This window comes from Lepidothrix coronata, unplaced genomic scaffold, assembly GCF_001604755.1.
Source record: "Lepidothrix coronata isolate B3197 unplaced genomic scaffold, Lepidothrix_coronata-1.0 Scaffold13, whole genome shotgun sequence".
Taxonomy (NCBI): domain Eukaryota; kingdom Metazoa; phylum Chordata; class Aves; order Passeriformes; family Pipridae; genus Lepidothrix; species Lepidothrix coronata.
The window spans coordinates 4,465,851-4,482,460 of NW_016690193.1; the positions used below are offsets into that span (position 1 = coordinate 4,465,851).

At 38.6% G+C, this 16,610-nt stretch overlaps 1 protein-coding gene across 4 annotated transcripts in view; it reads right to left on the reverse strand.

Annotated features, from left to right (window-relative positions):
• The window catches only part of DCHS2 (dachsous cadherin-related 2), a 109,860-nt gene that overhangs the window by 47,221 nt on the left and 46,029 nt on the right, over positions 1–16,610 (reverse strand). For all 4 annotated transcript variants that reach the window (XM_017805972.1, XM_017805973.1, XM_017805971.1 and 1 more), the window contains exon 3: positions 9,901–10,132. In XM_017805972.1, coding sequence (XP_017661461.1) covers positions 9,901–10,132 — 232 coding nt within the window. The remainder of the gene's footprint in view (positions 1–9,900; positions 10,133–16,610) is intronic.

The following is a 16,610-nucleotide window of genomic DNA, read 5'->3' on the forward strand; positions in this document are numbered from 1 at the left end:
CCCTGTTCCGTAATTAAGACAGTGGCTTATTATTATTATTTAGGGAGGCGGTGGTCCTTCATCCTTGAGATGTGCCCTGCCCAGCGCAGCTGTGTTCTCAGCAACATGCCCTCAATGCTTGTGACTGCTGCTTGTTCTAGAACAGACGTATTAGTCACATAATCTGGCCAGTGGATGTTTAGGATTGTACGGAGGCAGCATTGATGGAAGCGTTCTAGGAGTTGCAGGTGGTGGTGGTAGATGACCCATGATTCTGATCCATATAAGAGAGTAGACAGCACTATGGCTCTGTAAACACTGATCTTTGTACTTTTCTTTAAGTGTTTATTTCACCAAACTTTTATGAAGCTTTCCGAAGGCACTATATGCCTTTGCTAACCTGTTGTCTATCTCTCCGTCAATCTTACCATCTGAGGAGATGAGGCTGCCTAGGTAATTAAACTGCTGGGCTGATTTGAGCATTGAGTCGCCAATGGTGATGTGGGGATGATGGAAGACTTCCTGAGGTGCTGGCTGATAGAGAACTTCTGTTTTCTTTAATCTGACTTCCAGCCCAAAGAGCTCAGAATTGTCTGCGAAGCAGGATGTTAAACGCTGCAGAGCTGCTTCTGTGTGAGCAACAAGGGCGGCGTCATCAGCATAAAGCAGCTCCCGGACAAGATGGTTTAAGGTCTTAGTGTGGGCCTTCAGTTGCCTTAGGTTGAAAAGGTTTCCATCAGTAAGGCAGAAAGAATCGTGCCTTGCAGAATTTACTACCTAAGGAGTCTTTCTGCTGTGCCTTTTGCAATCGGGCATGCCTGTCTCGTATTGGCCTTTTTAGCCACCAGCGCGCTTGTGACAAACGTGGGTAGGGACCTTTCCCAAATCTTCGCTTGCGAAGCCCAGCCATGATTGTTATTACTATATCCACAGTCATTTGGATCCTGCAGTTCAAGCTTCAGAGAACTTAAAAGACAATTAGGTTGCTGTGGTACTGAATATATTCTTCCATTATGAAAAACAGTTTCTATAAACACTGACAATGGAAAGGGAATAATGAGACAGCTCCTCTGCGAGGAATGTTTTACCAAGACGAAAGCTCCCAGCAGGAGACTGTATGGACACAAGCACAGGTCCACTTTAAGAAGTTACTGTGTGAAAAATGCCACCTTCTTTCTTACAGCTTGGCTCCCCATATAAAAGAATAGCCTTATCTGCTGCCTTTAAAAGCATTTAACTCCCATCTTTCAAATTTATTATTTATATTACTGCAGTGCCTTGAAGATTTTACCTCTGCTTAATTCCTCATTCTGCATGAGAGAGAGAGAGCTGGAATCAATTCTGCTTCAATCATCTAATTACACACCAGATGATGCATTAACATCCAGCCTCACTGACACCTTGGCAATCTCATTTCCTCAACTAGATCTCCATGGCTGTAACTGACTGCAGATTCCAACCTTTATAAATTAAAAGCATGACAGACAGATTGCCTACTGCCTGGGTATGATATAGATACGCATTTTAGACAGAATTTGCAATGCTGGTTGCATTTTAGCAACTGCCACTGCAGGTTCTAGTTTGGGAACAGCTCTGCTCCAAGGGAGGTTTGCTCAGCACAGCCATGTTGGAATTTACAGATGTTTTGCTGCAGAACAACGTGCTTAGTGGTTAGCAGAAATTGTTACAATGGTTTGGAGGGTTGGATGTACAGTGACAGCTAGTACTATTGAAGGGCAAAATCATGACTATGAACTCGATTTCATCTGCTTCATACTTCCTCACTCACTGTAGGGCATGAACTTCCAAGAAGTCTTGCTCTCCACTTTGTGCCTATGAACCATGACAGGTAAATGAAGCCAATACTGGCCCAGAAAGTGCAAATGCATTAATGAAACACAGGACTTGGCATCATCCGCCATCCTCTGGCAATGACAAAATTTCTCATGACATTTTTGTTGTTCTTATTTCTGTGTAGGTGCACCCTATTCCACAAGCAGGTTAACTGCTAAGTGCTGTTTCTAAAGAGTTAAATGTCAGGGACAGGAATCCAGAAGTAGTTCTTCAGCAAGTATTTCTTTAGCAGTATTTCTTCAGGATATATCCTAGGATGGGCCAGCTGGCATGATCTGACACACAGCTCAGACAACAAGCAGATGGCAGAGGTACATATGGTTCATCACCCCAGTTCACCTTCAAAGCTGGCCACTGAACCTGCTGTTCCATACTCTGTAGGTCAGTTAATCTGACATAATAGTAACTCAGAGCATGTTTGCTGTCTGATTACATAAAAAGTGAACACTCTTATATAAACATGGGTTAAAAACCCCACACCAGAAATCAAAGCCTACACCACTAAGTCGGCAGGACTCTGGCCCAGTGAATTGCTGTATTTTCAAGGACAAAGGCAAAGACTTCCCCACACAATCTGCACAGCTCCAGCCCTGTCACACCACGCCAACAGGTCACCTTTGCTTTCTTAGCTTATTGAAGTTTTCCAGAAACAGCTTTCTAATCAAGGACCTTTTCAATCAAGCTGCCAGCCTCTAGATCCAAAAATAGCTCAGTGCACAACCTGGTAACAAAACTCGACTGCCATGGTAACCAGAGATTATATTTCTTTGAAGGTACTGTACCAAAATATGCACTGTACCAGGACAGATACAGAATGAAGCCTAATATAAGACAAATCAAATATATTTGCTCTTCTTATATTAGGAGTATTACGAAACATTCCCAATGCTCATCTTAATCTTCATGAACTGATTTTCTACTATGCACACTTCCCTGCTACACTCCTTCTAACAACAGTGCGAGGGCATTTTGCCATGGCTGTCTGCTCTCTTGGTGTGACCTGTCACTTTCTTCTTTCCTCCAGGTTAACTAAGAACATGAAGTACGTTAAATACATCTGTACTCAAAGAGCCATACAGTCTCTAGCAAAGAAAAGTGTTGCTTGTCTGAACTTTACCATACAAATATCACACATTCCTCTCCTCCAAAATGGGAGGTTTGGGCATAATTTTTGTCTTTTCTTCATTTTTCTTGTTATCAGCCTACATCACCTGTGCAATGTCATGGAAGTTCACTCTTCTGATGAGGTCTTCTGTTTTTGAGATGTAACGTTGACTTAACTGCGAGAAAGGAGGAGTGGGCTGGAGTATTTTTGTTAATGTTTTGCACTCTGTCATGCACAATGAATCTCAAGTACACACATCACCCCACCATTGTATGGTTAAGCTTTTGGCACATGGCTTGTAGGAATTTTTCTCTTTGAAGATGGTCAATTCTATTGGATTTTTTTCATAGAGAAAAAAAGAGACACATACACTAAGAGCTGGCAGTATGGACATTTTTTCATGCTGTTCTGCTACACGGCTTTCTTTCGGGGCCAAAATCAGCATGCTCACACTTACTACAGCAATTTTTTTGGGCTTCTAGGACAATATACCATTTCCTGTATTCTTTATGTTAGATTTCTCATTAGATGAGATCTCAGTGAAGGTAAACATCCACAAATTACTCAGCTAAGACCGCTAATTTTTCCTCCTTAACTCAAACAAAATTCTTCAAAAGTGAACACTTACTAAACCAATGTCTCTGATTTGCAGCATATCATATGAAAGATGAGAAAAACATTAATTGAAGAAACTGCAGTTTAAAAAAACAAGTGGCCTCAAAATGTTCCAAAATAAAACACTCCTATTTTTAAATGTTATTTATGTGAATCTCTTCATATGTTTAGCAAATGTACTACATGCTGTAGGAAAATGCCAAAAGTAGTTTAAAAATAAACTATTTTTTCCTACAATACTACATGAAAACATCATTAATCATCATAAAAATGGCCTTGTTTTCTTTAGAAAGGATGCACCCCCATTTTACTTTGATGCCTATTGCAATCTGCTATATATTAAACATTGTATAATACATGCAGTTAAGCAAAGTTTGGATTTCTCCCTTCCCCCCACACCAAAAAAAAAGAGATTTTGGTATTTCAGCATTACTTTTTAACCTGTATTGCAATAAAAATAAAGCAAAGCTTTTTCATGCAATTAAAATCTCCTAATATGTGACTGTTAAAAAGCATTTCCATTTTCTTCAATAAAACAAAATTTGTCAGCATACTTAACTGGAATGAAGCTATTCGGAACCAAATCAAAGTTTTATTTTAAGTCAGTTTGACATTAAATTGCATTTACATATGGTGCCATAGTACAGTAATGGAAGTAGTACAGCACTAAAATACACACAAAACAAGAAACATATACCAGTGGAGGGACTATTCTGCACAAGCTCTGCACTTAACCCCTCCTTTTGCATCCATTACCAGGCACTGTTAAAGCGATAAGATGCTGCACTTAAATCTGGCTTTTGGTTGATTAATTCTTACATTCTTAAATTTGCATGATCTTTAGGTGTATTCCTCCTCTTACTTTTCTCCAACAGACCAAGCTCCTAGATTGCTCTACATCTTTTGGAGGACATTTTACTCACATAATGCCCTATGCTATTCAGTTAAAAAGAAATCACAACACATCCTAAAGGAAATGTATTCATTTTTTAGCAAATCAAAATTTTCTCAGAAGTATGTTCATTTTGCAGAAGCTGTATTTCTTAGCTGAAAAACTTTTTTAATGTCCAACTACTGACCAACTCTTGTAACAAGGCTTGTCTGTTATACTCAATACGTATTTTTAGGGTTAAATAAGTAACAGAAGGTTGATCCAAGTATCTTCAAGTCAATGGAGAAATCTCCAAATATCTCACTGTACTGGGTTTGTATGGCAAGGGGTTAGTAGCAGGGGGGCTACAGGGGTGGCTTTTGTGAGAAGCCGCCAGAATCTTCCCCCATGTCCACTGGAGCCAATGCCAGTTGGCTCCAAGATGGACCTGCCACTGGCAAAGGGCCAAGCCCATCAGCAACGGTGGTAGTGCCTCTGGGATAACAAAGTTAGGAAAGGGAAAAAAAACCCAACATACCTGTGCAAAAGCAATTGCAGCTGGGAGAGAGGAGTGACAGTATGTGGGAGCAACACCCCTACAGACACAGAGGTCAGTGAAGAAGGAAGGGGAAGAGGTGCTCCAGGTACCACAACAGAGATTCCTCTGCTGCCTGTGGTGAAGACATGGTGAGCAGGCAGGTTGTCCCCCTGCAGCCCATGGACATCCACAATGGGACAGTTATCCACCTGGAGCCCACGAAGGACCCCATGCTGGAGCAGGTGGATGCCCAAAGAATGTTGTGACCCCGTGGGAAACTTGTGCTGGTGCAGGTTTGCTGGCAGGACTTGTGACCCCACAGGTGAGCCACACTGGATCATTCTGTTCCTGAAGGACTGCACTCTGTTGAAAGAATCAATGCTGGAGAAGAGGAAGAGTGTGAGGAGGAAGAAGCAGCAGCAGAGACAACCTGCAATGAACTGTGTAGTTTCCATTCCCCATCCCCCTGTGCTGATGGGGCAGGAGGAGACAGAGAAAATTGGGAGTGAAGTTGAGCGCAGGAAGAAGGAAGGGTGGGGGACATTGTTTTATGATGTAGTTTTTATTTCTCATTACCCTACTCTGATTTGATTGGCAATACATTAAATTTATTTCCCCAAGTTGAGTCTCTTTTTCTCATGAAGTAGTTGCTGAGTGGTCTCTCCTTGCCCTTATCTTGACCCAGGAGCCTTTCATCATAATTTTCTTTCCCGTTCAGCTGAGGAGGGGAGCGATAGAGTGACTTCGGTGAGCACCTGGTGTCCAGCCAGGGTCAACCCACCAGGTGCACAGAAACAGTCTCAATAAAATATACAGGAGGAAGGTCATAGGCTTTGTTTTAGGCATCTAATTTACATAGGAATCACAGAACATAAACCTAAATATCTTATACAGTGGAAAGAAACAGAAGCTAAGTTAAATGTTTATACTGCTGTAATGTACACTGTGGGAATGATACTTTCTCTCCATCCCTTTCATACTAGGTTTAAATCACAAATAACTTCAAATGAAGATAAACCACTGGCTACTGCCTTTTACTTAGCCTTCATGGGAGTTTTCTCTGCTCGCAGTGACTAGCTAGGGAATTTGTTCTAAGACTATGAATGGACCATTTACCTGAAGACTGACACATGAAGTCACACTGGTCCAAAACAATTTTCAAAGATTATTCTTAAATTTTTTTTATTTGAAACAACTTCCCTGAACCAGAGCTACAGTAAGAAAACCATCTTTTTATCCATCTCTCAAAAAGAGCATCACTAAGATCAGTGGAACAGTATGCCCTTGGGTGAAAGAAAATATTATTGGCTAGTAACATAATGAAAGGTTACAAATTCAGTTGTTAATTCCAAAGTCTTAAAGTTAAGCACTGCATAGGTTTTCTGCCACACTTATAATTGTATCCTGTGACTTACATTTTTAATTACCAAGCTCTGCCATAACTATAAATACACTGTCTTTCAGATAGCTTGTTAGGTAACAATGGGAAATAAACAAACATAGCTGAAACAGTTTCTTAGCCAGAAGAGCTCTTCAACTTGCCCTGTTCTAATCAATTCACAAGTACTGTTCATAGATCATGCATGGATCAGATATCTACAAAAGGCAACATAATGAAGCCAAGATGTTGTTTACACCAACACTAGAAACAAACGATAGGAAGAGTCACGAACTAGCAGAGGAACTGGTTTACAGTTCCCTACCCATACATTTTTCTAGCTACACAGCTCTTAAAGTGGTTTTTCTTGTGGACAGTCTATCATCAATCAAATGAAAAATACTTCACTTCAACTTTGTCACAAGTGGAAACACAATAAATGTTATTTATGAGCACAAGAGCATATCAAAAACAATAAATGCAGTGTCTAAAACCTAAAATAGCAAACAAATACAACTAAAAGACTCGTTTAGAATTCAAAAAACTTTTCAGTGTAATGTCTATCTGGTCAATGAAGGATATTCCTTCTTACTGAATTTATCTATATACAACATTCATGTGTCACAGTGCTTGAAACAAAACATGGATCCCCTTCAAAGAGCTTGGATGTGCCTCAACCTCATAATATCTATGTATCAAAAGCAGTATTGATATATTCTATATAGTCAGTGGTTGACCAGATGATAGGATATCCTGTATTGTGAACACAGCTCACTGAAAAACTATGAGCTTTCTTGATATATCCATACAATTGCTTTAACAAAGCAATAGCCAGAAGTAAGCCATAGCAGTGAAGAATTCAGGTTTCAATTTTTATTTTACTGTTTTATCCATTTCTCTTTAAAAAATTAGAAAGAGAATGGGGGAGAAAAGTGAATTTTTAGTGAGTATTCTAAGTGCAGCACTCAAAAAACATCCCCAAAGAAAATTACAGTGAGATAAATTTTCAAATCCAGATGCCATATAGATGCCACAAAATAGAAATTATATGTCACAAAGAACAGCATCATTTTGCATATGATTTTAATGTATCATAGTGTAATGTGACAAACTGTTAGCTACTAATTATTTTAAATCTCATAATACTGAAAATATCTCTGTCCACATACACATATAATGCTAAGAACTATAATCAACATAGTAAATCAAAATTACTAATGCACTGATTTTCATTCCTCCTTTCTAAATGCTCTATCAGTGAGAAAAATAATAATTTAAAAAAATAAAACTTATCAGTAAGGCAAATCCACGGAATACTCCAACACCATCACCGTGCCTCCTTTTAGGTCTTCTAGTAATAAAAAGAGCAGATAAAACAGAATATTCCATACTGCAAATTGGAAAACCTGCAGAACACATCAGTAACGGACTGCACATTCACAAGATTAGAAGAAAAAAGACCAAAACTGCAATATGATCTTGTTTGGCTTATAGGTTTGGAGATTGATCTCCTGAAGAATGCCTATTCCCTGATATACTCGTCCACTGTCCTCTGTTCACAAAACACAGCCCACATAACTAGATGAGGTTCCCCACATAACCTTCAGAGAGGCACATATAAATTAGGCCATATATCAGAGCATATGAAGACAGCTTTAGCACAATGAACACTGGAAAATGTCACTGTTCTAACAAGAAGTGAGGAAGAGCTCAAAATCTCTGTGCTCTAACAGTGAGCTGCTTGTCATCTGCCTCTGAATACTGAACAGCTTTTGCAGCTATTCTAATCCACAAAGAGTAATTTTAATGGGTTTTTCTTTTTTATAATGTTTATTTTTTTGAAGATTTTAAAAATCATTCTGCTCACCAATGACTAAGCATAAGCATTATTGTTGGTAGATGTGGAAGAACATAAAAGGAAAAAGTGTATTCAGAAAAAAAAAATCCCATACTATTAATATTAATAAGATAAAATTAGACACAGTCTAACCTTGTGAATTACCCAGGAGATCTGATTAAGTGCAATCAGATTCCAAGCACTATAATGTTGGGAACACTGTCGCTGACCTAAATGCTTTTATCATCACGAAATGTCAGCAGTAATGACCTCAACCAACTTCACCTTGTATTTGGTCTGCCTTTGATAAAACACCATGATAGATCCACAAGGTAATAATAACTTACAAACTTAGAGAGTCTTCATGATCAAGCATGACATTTTTCCTATACCAAGTGCCAAACTGGAAAGAGAGGCCAAAAGGTCACAATTCAAGGAAAAAGGCCCTTCAAAAGGCTTCTGCAAAGCCAGTGCTGCTAATGTGATCCACAGGGGTTCTCTCTGACAAGCCTGCTGGGGCAGTTTTAAAATAACCAGTTAAGTGCCTGTGGAGAGCCAGCTCCCTAATTATTGATTGACCTACGTATTTTTGGCATCAGTTATGCCCCAGAGAATCTGATTTGACAGGTAGTTAAAAGTCCACAATTAAATAAATTCTGAAAAAGCCAAGACAAGCAGACCAACTTCCTAAGCAGATTAGTTTCTTCTGTTCATCAGAATATTTTGGGAACTGTGTAAAAATAGATATCATTTTGAAAGAATAGAGCCTTGCAACATTTTGTATGCCAAATAGCTAATATATACACACATGTACCACAGTAAAAAAAAAAATCTTCAAACATATAAAATAATCACCTGTGCCATGACCATCTGTTGATCAGGATACGTTCATATACAAGGGTTGGCTCTCAAGAAAAATGGTAGTTGCAGTTTAGTCAACTTTTCACTGAAAGGCAATGTGGGTATTTGTAGATGCAATACTCATGTTCTTTCCAGCTGATGTTTACAACTATTTTAAGGTCAGAGAGCTAACTACAGGGACTGCTGTACAGTAATTCAATCTGTGAGATTCAACCTGTCTTGGAAAAAATTCACAAAAATTTTCTTTTGCCATAATTGTTTTCCTGCTCTTGTCATCACTCCTTCACTGAACCTCTCTCCAGAAACCAGAAGGATGAGGTGTCATACCAGGAAGTAAAAGGCAAAAAAAGACACTTACGAAGCTAATCATTGAGTCAAATAGGGAGGTGATTAAGTACTGTAAGACTGTGAGCAGAATGGGGACTTATCCTAGCACAGAAGGGGAGAGACTAGAACAAAAATAGAGAGATAAAATGGAAGGACAAGCATCTTGAAAGTTCTTTTATTGCTCCTCAAGAGTAAGACCTAAACATTTCAGGAATTCAGATACTGTTGTAAAAAGCCAATGTTTTGATTATATCTTACAAGGATGAATAGATTTATGGCTGAAAATAGTGGATAAGTGGCATGCTGCTTGTCCTTCATTGTACTGGCATGTACTGTATTTTCCATTCTTCTCCTCATTCCAGTGAATGCAAAGGCTTCATGGTAAACCTAAATCCTCCAATTCACTCTAAAATTATTTTCCATCAGGATCTAAGTTTCAACTGTATGACATGACTGCAAATCAAAAAAGCATAATCAGGGAAAATATACATGTTGTGTAACTATCACCTTTCTGAATCACAGATTCATACAGTACCTGTGGATGTATCCACTGTGAAAAAAGAAGAAAATTCTCCTGGGACCAGTTCGTACGTGACAAGGCCATATATTCCTGAATCTCTGTCTGTGGCAACAACATTGATGACTTCTGTTCCTGGCTGTATGTGACTGCTGATACTCGTCACATAGATGTCTTGTTCAAATATAGGTTGATTATCATTAATATCTTCTATCTCGATGCGAACAAAAGCTTGGGCACTCAGTCCACCCTGTTGGATAAATCAGAAAGATAAAAACAAAAAACAACGTCAATTTTAAAAATAGGATGATGCACAACTGGCTTCAGCCTATCCTTAGGAAATGGAGCATGCTGCAACAATATTGATCAATGAAAGTGTCCATTAAAAGCAACTTATAGTATCCACAATACCCCAAAATACTGCAAGCAAGCAAGCTACGTGCTCAGCAAACTCCAGTGGGCTGACTGAGTACACAAAGAACTGCAGCTTCTCTACAACGGTGACACCTGAACATAAAGTTAGTTTTGTTAATACTAATGAGCGCAACACATGTCAAAAATCTTACTAGTCTAACCTCACATGTTTTTACTGTCATCACCAACACTCCACTTATTCCTTCACAGATAAAAGTCAAGGCTTTCTGTCCCAGAAACACAAGCTCCTCAGGTGACTCTGGTGCTCCAGTAAAGCAGGAATAACTCCTATCTGTGCATCTTTCAGATTTAAAAGCATGACCATCTTAACAGTGGATATGAGCTTTTTCAACCATTGATCAGGGACACAAACTAGGAGCAGTGCAGGACAGCCAAAAGCTGACTTGTCAGGCTGCTGCCTGCAAGACCTATCATTAATTTACCACCCTAGCAGGTTCTGCTCATCCAGCGTGTGCCTGTGTCTAGACATTATATATATATATGTGTATATATATTTATATATTTATATATATATTTATATATATATATATTTATATGGGGGGGTGCATCTAAATCTCTATATGTGTGCACCTGTGCTTGCCTACATACCCACACCTTCAGCTGGTGTACACAAAGACAGAACAGTACCAAATTCACTGAAGGACATAACTGAAACAGTATGTTGATGTAAAATTCATAACTGATTACATAAAATTGTTTCCAGTGCATTTGTGATTTTGCAGAGAAGGAAGTCTCACCATACTTTCTAGGGATCTTGGCTCAACTTCTCTGCTCTTGTTTCTTTTCCCTACAACAAAGAGTTGGAAAAAGAGCCAGACCTTGGTTGCAGCTTTGGCATCATAACTTCTTCAAACCCAGCAGCTCTGCTGCTCTCCACACAGTTGAAGCTCCTTCTACAGGTGCCCTCCAAAAGCCCACAAAAATACCACATGGGCAGCCATGGCACCATGTTTAGCCTTGCTCTGGAGTGAAACTGGAGAAGCAAGGAGCAACTGCAAATTGGCTTATCAAACTACACTACAGCAAAATACAGATTTGCTTTGGAAAAGCGCTGAATTTTGTGACAATGTGCAAAAAAAGACAATCCTGCGGGTGTTGAACTGTAGACTCCACAGGCCCCCGAGTGAAACAAATGGCAATTTACTTCTCAGAGACACTACCTCGTACTCACTGCAGACTCCCTCCATGAGTTTGGAGGTGTTCATATTTCCAAGATTATTTTACAGCTATAACAACTACAAACATTTCTAAAAGAAAGCAGCTCTGTTGTGGCACAGCTAACAGGCAGTGCTGGGTCACTGACATGTTCAGAGGCACAAAGCAGCACATATATAGCCTCCACATGCTGTATGCAGTACATTAAGATACAGATGGAGGAAGAATCCTGTGCTCTTCAAAGTCACGCTGAGCACACTGTGCTTGTAAGAGTCACTTACAGAAACTGCTGACACAGATCAGATGCTGCTGCATACACAACAAACTATGCTGAGCTAGTCCAAACTTAATTTTGCAGTCCCAGTAGCTATAATATTAAAAAAACCCCCACAAACAACTATGTTGCATATTTCTGCAATCTAATTGTTCATGTCAATTATTCTTAAACCTGACCTTTGTGAAACTATTCAGTGATTCAGACTGGATATTACACCTTTAGACTTGCCCTGCCACATAACAATCTCCCACAAACTATTTTCGAAGGTTTGCTTTTTTATCTCCAAGGGTTCAGACATATTTGGGGGCAAAAAATACTATCAGCATTCACTTCCACGTTTTCATAGTGATTTTTGCTTTGTTCTGGTTTGTTTTTTTTCTTCTGTATTGAACCTCTGCTGGGGGGCAGTGACATTCCCAAGAAGGCCCAACTATGTGGAAAATTAAGATGATCTTGTGCATCATGTGTCTGTGTTTCACCCACAGACTAGGAGATCTGGCCCGCATTCTCCTGGTGTGTCCAGTTTTCTTCTGAAGAAAATCAGGCATGGCATGCTTCCAGGGCTCACATTGCTGCAGAGGCAGTCAGCAGCCAGGACACGTGCCTGGGGCCAGGACTCTGTAGAGTACTGGACCAGCATCAGCCCAAAAATTACTGGGACCATCATGAAACCTCATGCCAATATGAAGAAATGGAGATGTGCAGATCTAGTGGGCTCGCTGCCAACACCCTCAGTTCAGGGCAAACCTCTTCCCCAGTACCTTGATTTCTGTGGTAAGGAAACCCTCTACAGGAGGTAAAAGGGGGGGCTGGAGGAGGGGAAGGAATGTGCTCTGTTCACTGTCAGAAGATGCTCTGCAGCTCCACAGCTTTCAGGTACTTTAGAACAGAAATCAAAAATATTTTTAAGGGAAGAAGGCCAAGGAAGAAGTGAGATCAAGACTAAAAAACATCTGAAAAGATAGTTAGAACAGCATGAAATGAAACTCACAAGAACTTGTGTTAAACTCGTTTCTTCTACGTTTCATTACTGCTAAACAGACATGACAAAACCCAAAACCCCACTCTCCAATTTGTATTTATGCTATGGAGTTATGTAAAGTGATTAATTCTAAGTATATGGGGAAGCATAATCTCTCAGAAGACAGACCAAATTTTATGATGGAGACAGAACCTTCTTTTCCTGAAAAAGCAGTGTATACCTTCACACGAGTCAAGTATGATATTAGCTTATCAACTTACAGTATTAACTGCCCCAGTTTTTGCACTGGCTATTGAAAAATTTTAAGTATCATCCCAAGTGAGAAGGAACAACGTACTCTTATTTCTAACAACATAGGTACACTTATCTACTCAGAAGCAAGCAAAACATAGATGTTGCAAAATATGAAGGCTGATTTAAATAAGTCTGTCGCTGACAGAAAATTACATTTGTTACAAGCAACAGAAAGCCACAGTTGTTCATTTTGAAATCCCTTATTTCATATGTTCAAGTATTTTTAACTACTGTTGTGGTGTTTGATGCAACAAAAAGTCACAATTGTAGCAGCTTCTTTGTCAGAGTCCCAAGAGTTGTGTCCCCTGTGGAACAAAAAGGGGGCATAAGAAACTACCATTAAGGCAAAATAACCATCAAAAAAATTTTCTTTACTTTGTCAGGACAAAATTTGTGTGCACATATGAAGCTATTACTACACCTTTTTATTGTGTGTCAGAAAAAAAGTTACCCTGCCTTTGGCAGGAAAGAGTCTTTGCCTTAATAAGTAGAAATGGTGCTATTTTGAATAGCTTTATTTCTTCATTTTGGAGCTGTAAAATGCTTAAAACTCCATCAAGATTTTCATTACAGCCTCCAATGTTTTTGTCAGTGGTGCTGTCAAATTTTTGTTCCAAACTAAACTGTTAGATACAGAATCTGACATGCAGACTCTTTTTTTTTTTTTGTAAACCTAAAGGATGTCAACTTGAAGTTGTAAAGCTGTCAAAGTAGAGAGATGTCTCCATTTATTTCAAAAGCCTTAATTTGTTCAGAAGCTTTGCCTGTGAGTGTCAAGTGTTTATGTTTCAATTGCTTTAGTGTAAAAGACAAAGAAAATCGGATAAGCAGAGTGGTTTACCAAAAAGCAAAGGACAAAGAACAAAGTATCTTTCTATGCAGGAAGGCAGTAACTCACTAATACACCTGCTGATGGTGTACTGAACCTTTTGCAGTGATCATGTAGCAGCTGAAAAACCCAAGACCTAGCATTTCTTACAGAAGATACAAGGATGCTTCTTTCCATCTTTGCTTAATCTATGAGAGTGCTCCCACAAGCTTTCATGGGATGCTCATTTAACAACAGTTTAACAGAAGCTGTTTTCCATCTGCCTCTCCACAGGCTCTTGTGTGCCACTTAAGTTCACTCACTACATTTTCTACATAATGCATTAAAGACACAACTGATGAACTCCAAAGCCATGTAATGGAGTAGCCATGAACAGGTGGAGGAAACTGATAGTTTTGCTGTAAGATAAACTGAGCACCACCTGGAAAATACTTCCTTTTCCTCATCATTTCTAATTAACTGTGTTATTTTCTTTGCTTTTAACCTCTCTCCCCTCCTTTGTCAACAGTGACACTTCACTCTTCCTTTCTTTTTTCTAGACGCATTTCTCCCCTGATCATAGCCTCTACTTTGAGGCCCACACCTAGCATCATTAATCCATCAAAACCACCAGCACAGTGTCAGAAGATCAAATAAATATTCTACTATAATTCTGCTGTAAATGTGGAGAGTGACTCAACACAAGTTCAGGTATACCAAAAATGCTGAAAAGCTAATACTGAATTTAGGTGCTTTAGTATTTAGGTGTCAGATGGGCAAAGTTTTAGAAGATATATCAGTGGGATCTACAAAGTGCTGACTTTCAGTAAAAAGATCAAGTCTTGCCTGTCACAGACAAGGTAATCAAAAACTGAACCCTTCTCCCCATTATTGAACTTGTGAAAACACAAGGTCCCTAATAAAGATAAATGAAAGACCAATTTGAAAATTAAGTACTCTATAGTTTCAATGCACTGGCTGTTTAACTTTTGCAATAAGACTCATCACTAGAGCAATAATTTAGCTAAGAAAAATTAAAAAACGCATCAAGCTTTTTTCATGGAAACATATTTCCTTTCAGATTTCAAAATAATATTCTGTACCAGACTAAGTATCTTAGAAACTTGTAAAAATTTCACTGCTATTGTCCATCTCTCACGTAACCTTTATTAATGACTAATCTTGATATTCCAGCTATGTGTATGTTTTCCTTAAACTTATACAGCTTCAAAGCATGTTAATTAAAGGAAAAATGAAATTTTTAGGTATAGAAGAATAGATAATTTTCTGCTGTTATACACTGCAATACTGACTGCTTTACTCTTCAAGGTTTGGATATCTGTACAAAGTACAAATTTTGAAGACAGAAATCACATATCAGTGAAATTCCAAAATGGTTACATAGAACTACCTCTGCTATAAGGATTGCAGGCACTGTCCTAAAAATACCCACCCTTATATCCTTATACTAAAATCATAGAATCATAGAATTGTTTGAGTGGGAAGGAACCTTTCAAAGGTCATCCAGTCCAACCCTCCTGCAATGAGCAGGGTCAAGTTATTAGACATTTAAATGAGTCAGAAAACAAACATATAAATATATTTATGTAATTGTTTCTCCCCTAAAGAAATCTATGGGGAAGAAAATCCATGTTGCTACAGGCACTATTAATAAAAGGGAATACTTCTGTAGCCTCTGAAATAAACACTGAATTGTGACAGCTAAAGAAGAAAAATCAGATTAACTGCTTAATTATTACACATATATCCGAATTCAACAGAATAGAGACCCTCATACTGTTACATTCTTAAAATGCAATAATTAATACCAACTGTCAACTGCAGCTATTTAAATTGATCTAGTCATGAATATGGAAATCATAGTTCGCTAAGTTTTTTCGGTGTACTATAATAAAAGGCACAGGCATTTTAATGAAAAATACAGTATTACCAGCACAACTGCATTTTAAAAAAAATTGGATACACTTAGGACATTATCTTAAATGCAAGTTTAATGTCCAAAGTATGAGATAAAGACTACATAGCCTGAAATAATTCAATTTCAATGCTTTTAAGCTCAAATTTTACTGTAAATTGTGGCCTGAATAACATTTTGAAAAGTGTCTTTATGTTAATTTTAACATTTGAAGCCAATCAGTATCCTTTTTCCTCAGCTTCTTCACAATTCATTACTAAAAGTGATGAAGGTGAAGACAAGTACAGGCTGGGACTCCCATTACAAATCACCTTTGGATATTTTCATAACAAAATGAATACTTTGCTGTGAAAATAATGAAATCAATAATTTTAATAATTAATAATTTTCTTTCAGTGATTTTCTGGAGTTGCACTACCAAAATTTTCTGTTAAGTGGCATTAGGTAGACGAGTCGATGTGTTCCTACCACAACAAAGTGTGTCCTCACCCTCCTTGCCAAACTGAGATCTGAAATGGATAATTTCAGGCACATACAACTATCCTGCTCTTGCTGTACCACAAATACCCGCTTCCAAGCACCCAATCTTGTAAAGTGGGAAAACTCAGAAATGCTGCTGCAGAGAGGCTGTACCCAGCCTCAGAAGCAGCAATGGCATCAGCCAGCTAGAAAGGACAAGGAATTTATCCAGGAAAATCATTGTCACCAACAGTAGCTATGCAGTTCTACCACAAGTCATCTTGAAAGAAGGGAGCAGAAGTAACCTGGAGTCCACTGGTTCCAAGAGGAAGAGGAAAATCAGCAGGGAATAACACCCTAGAAACATTTTTCAACAACTTGT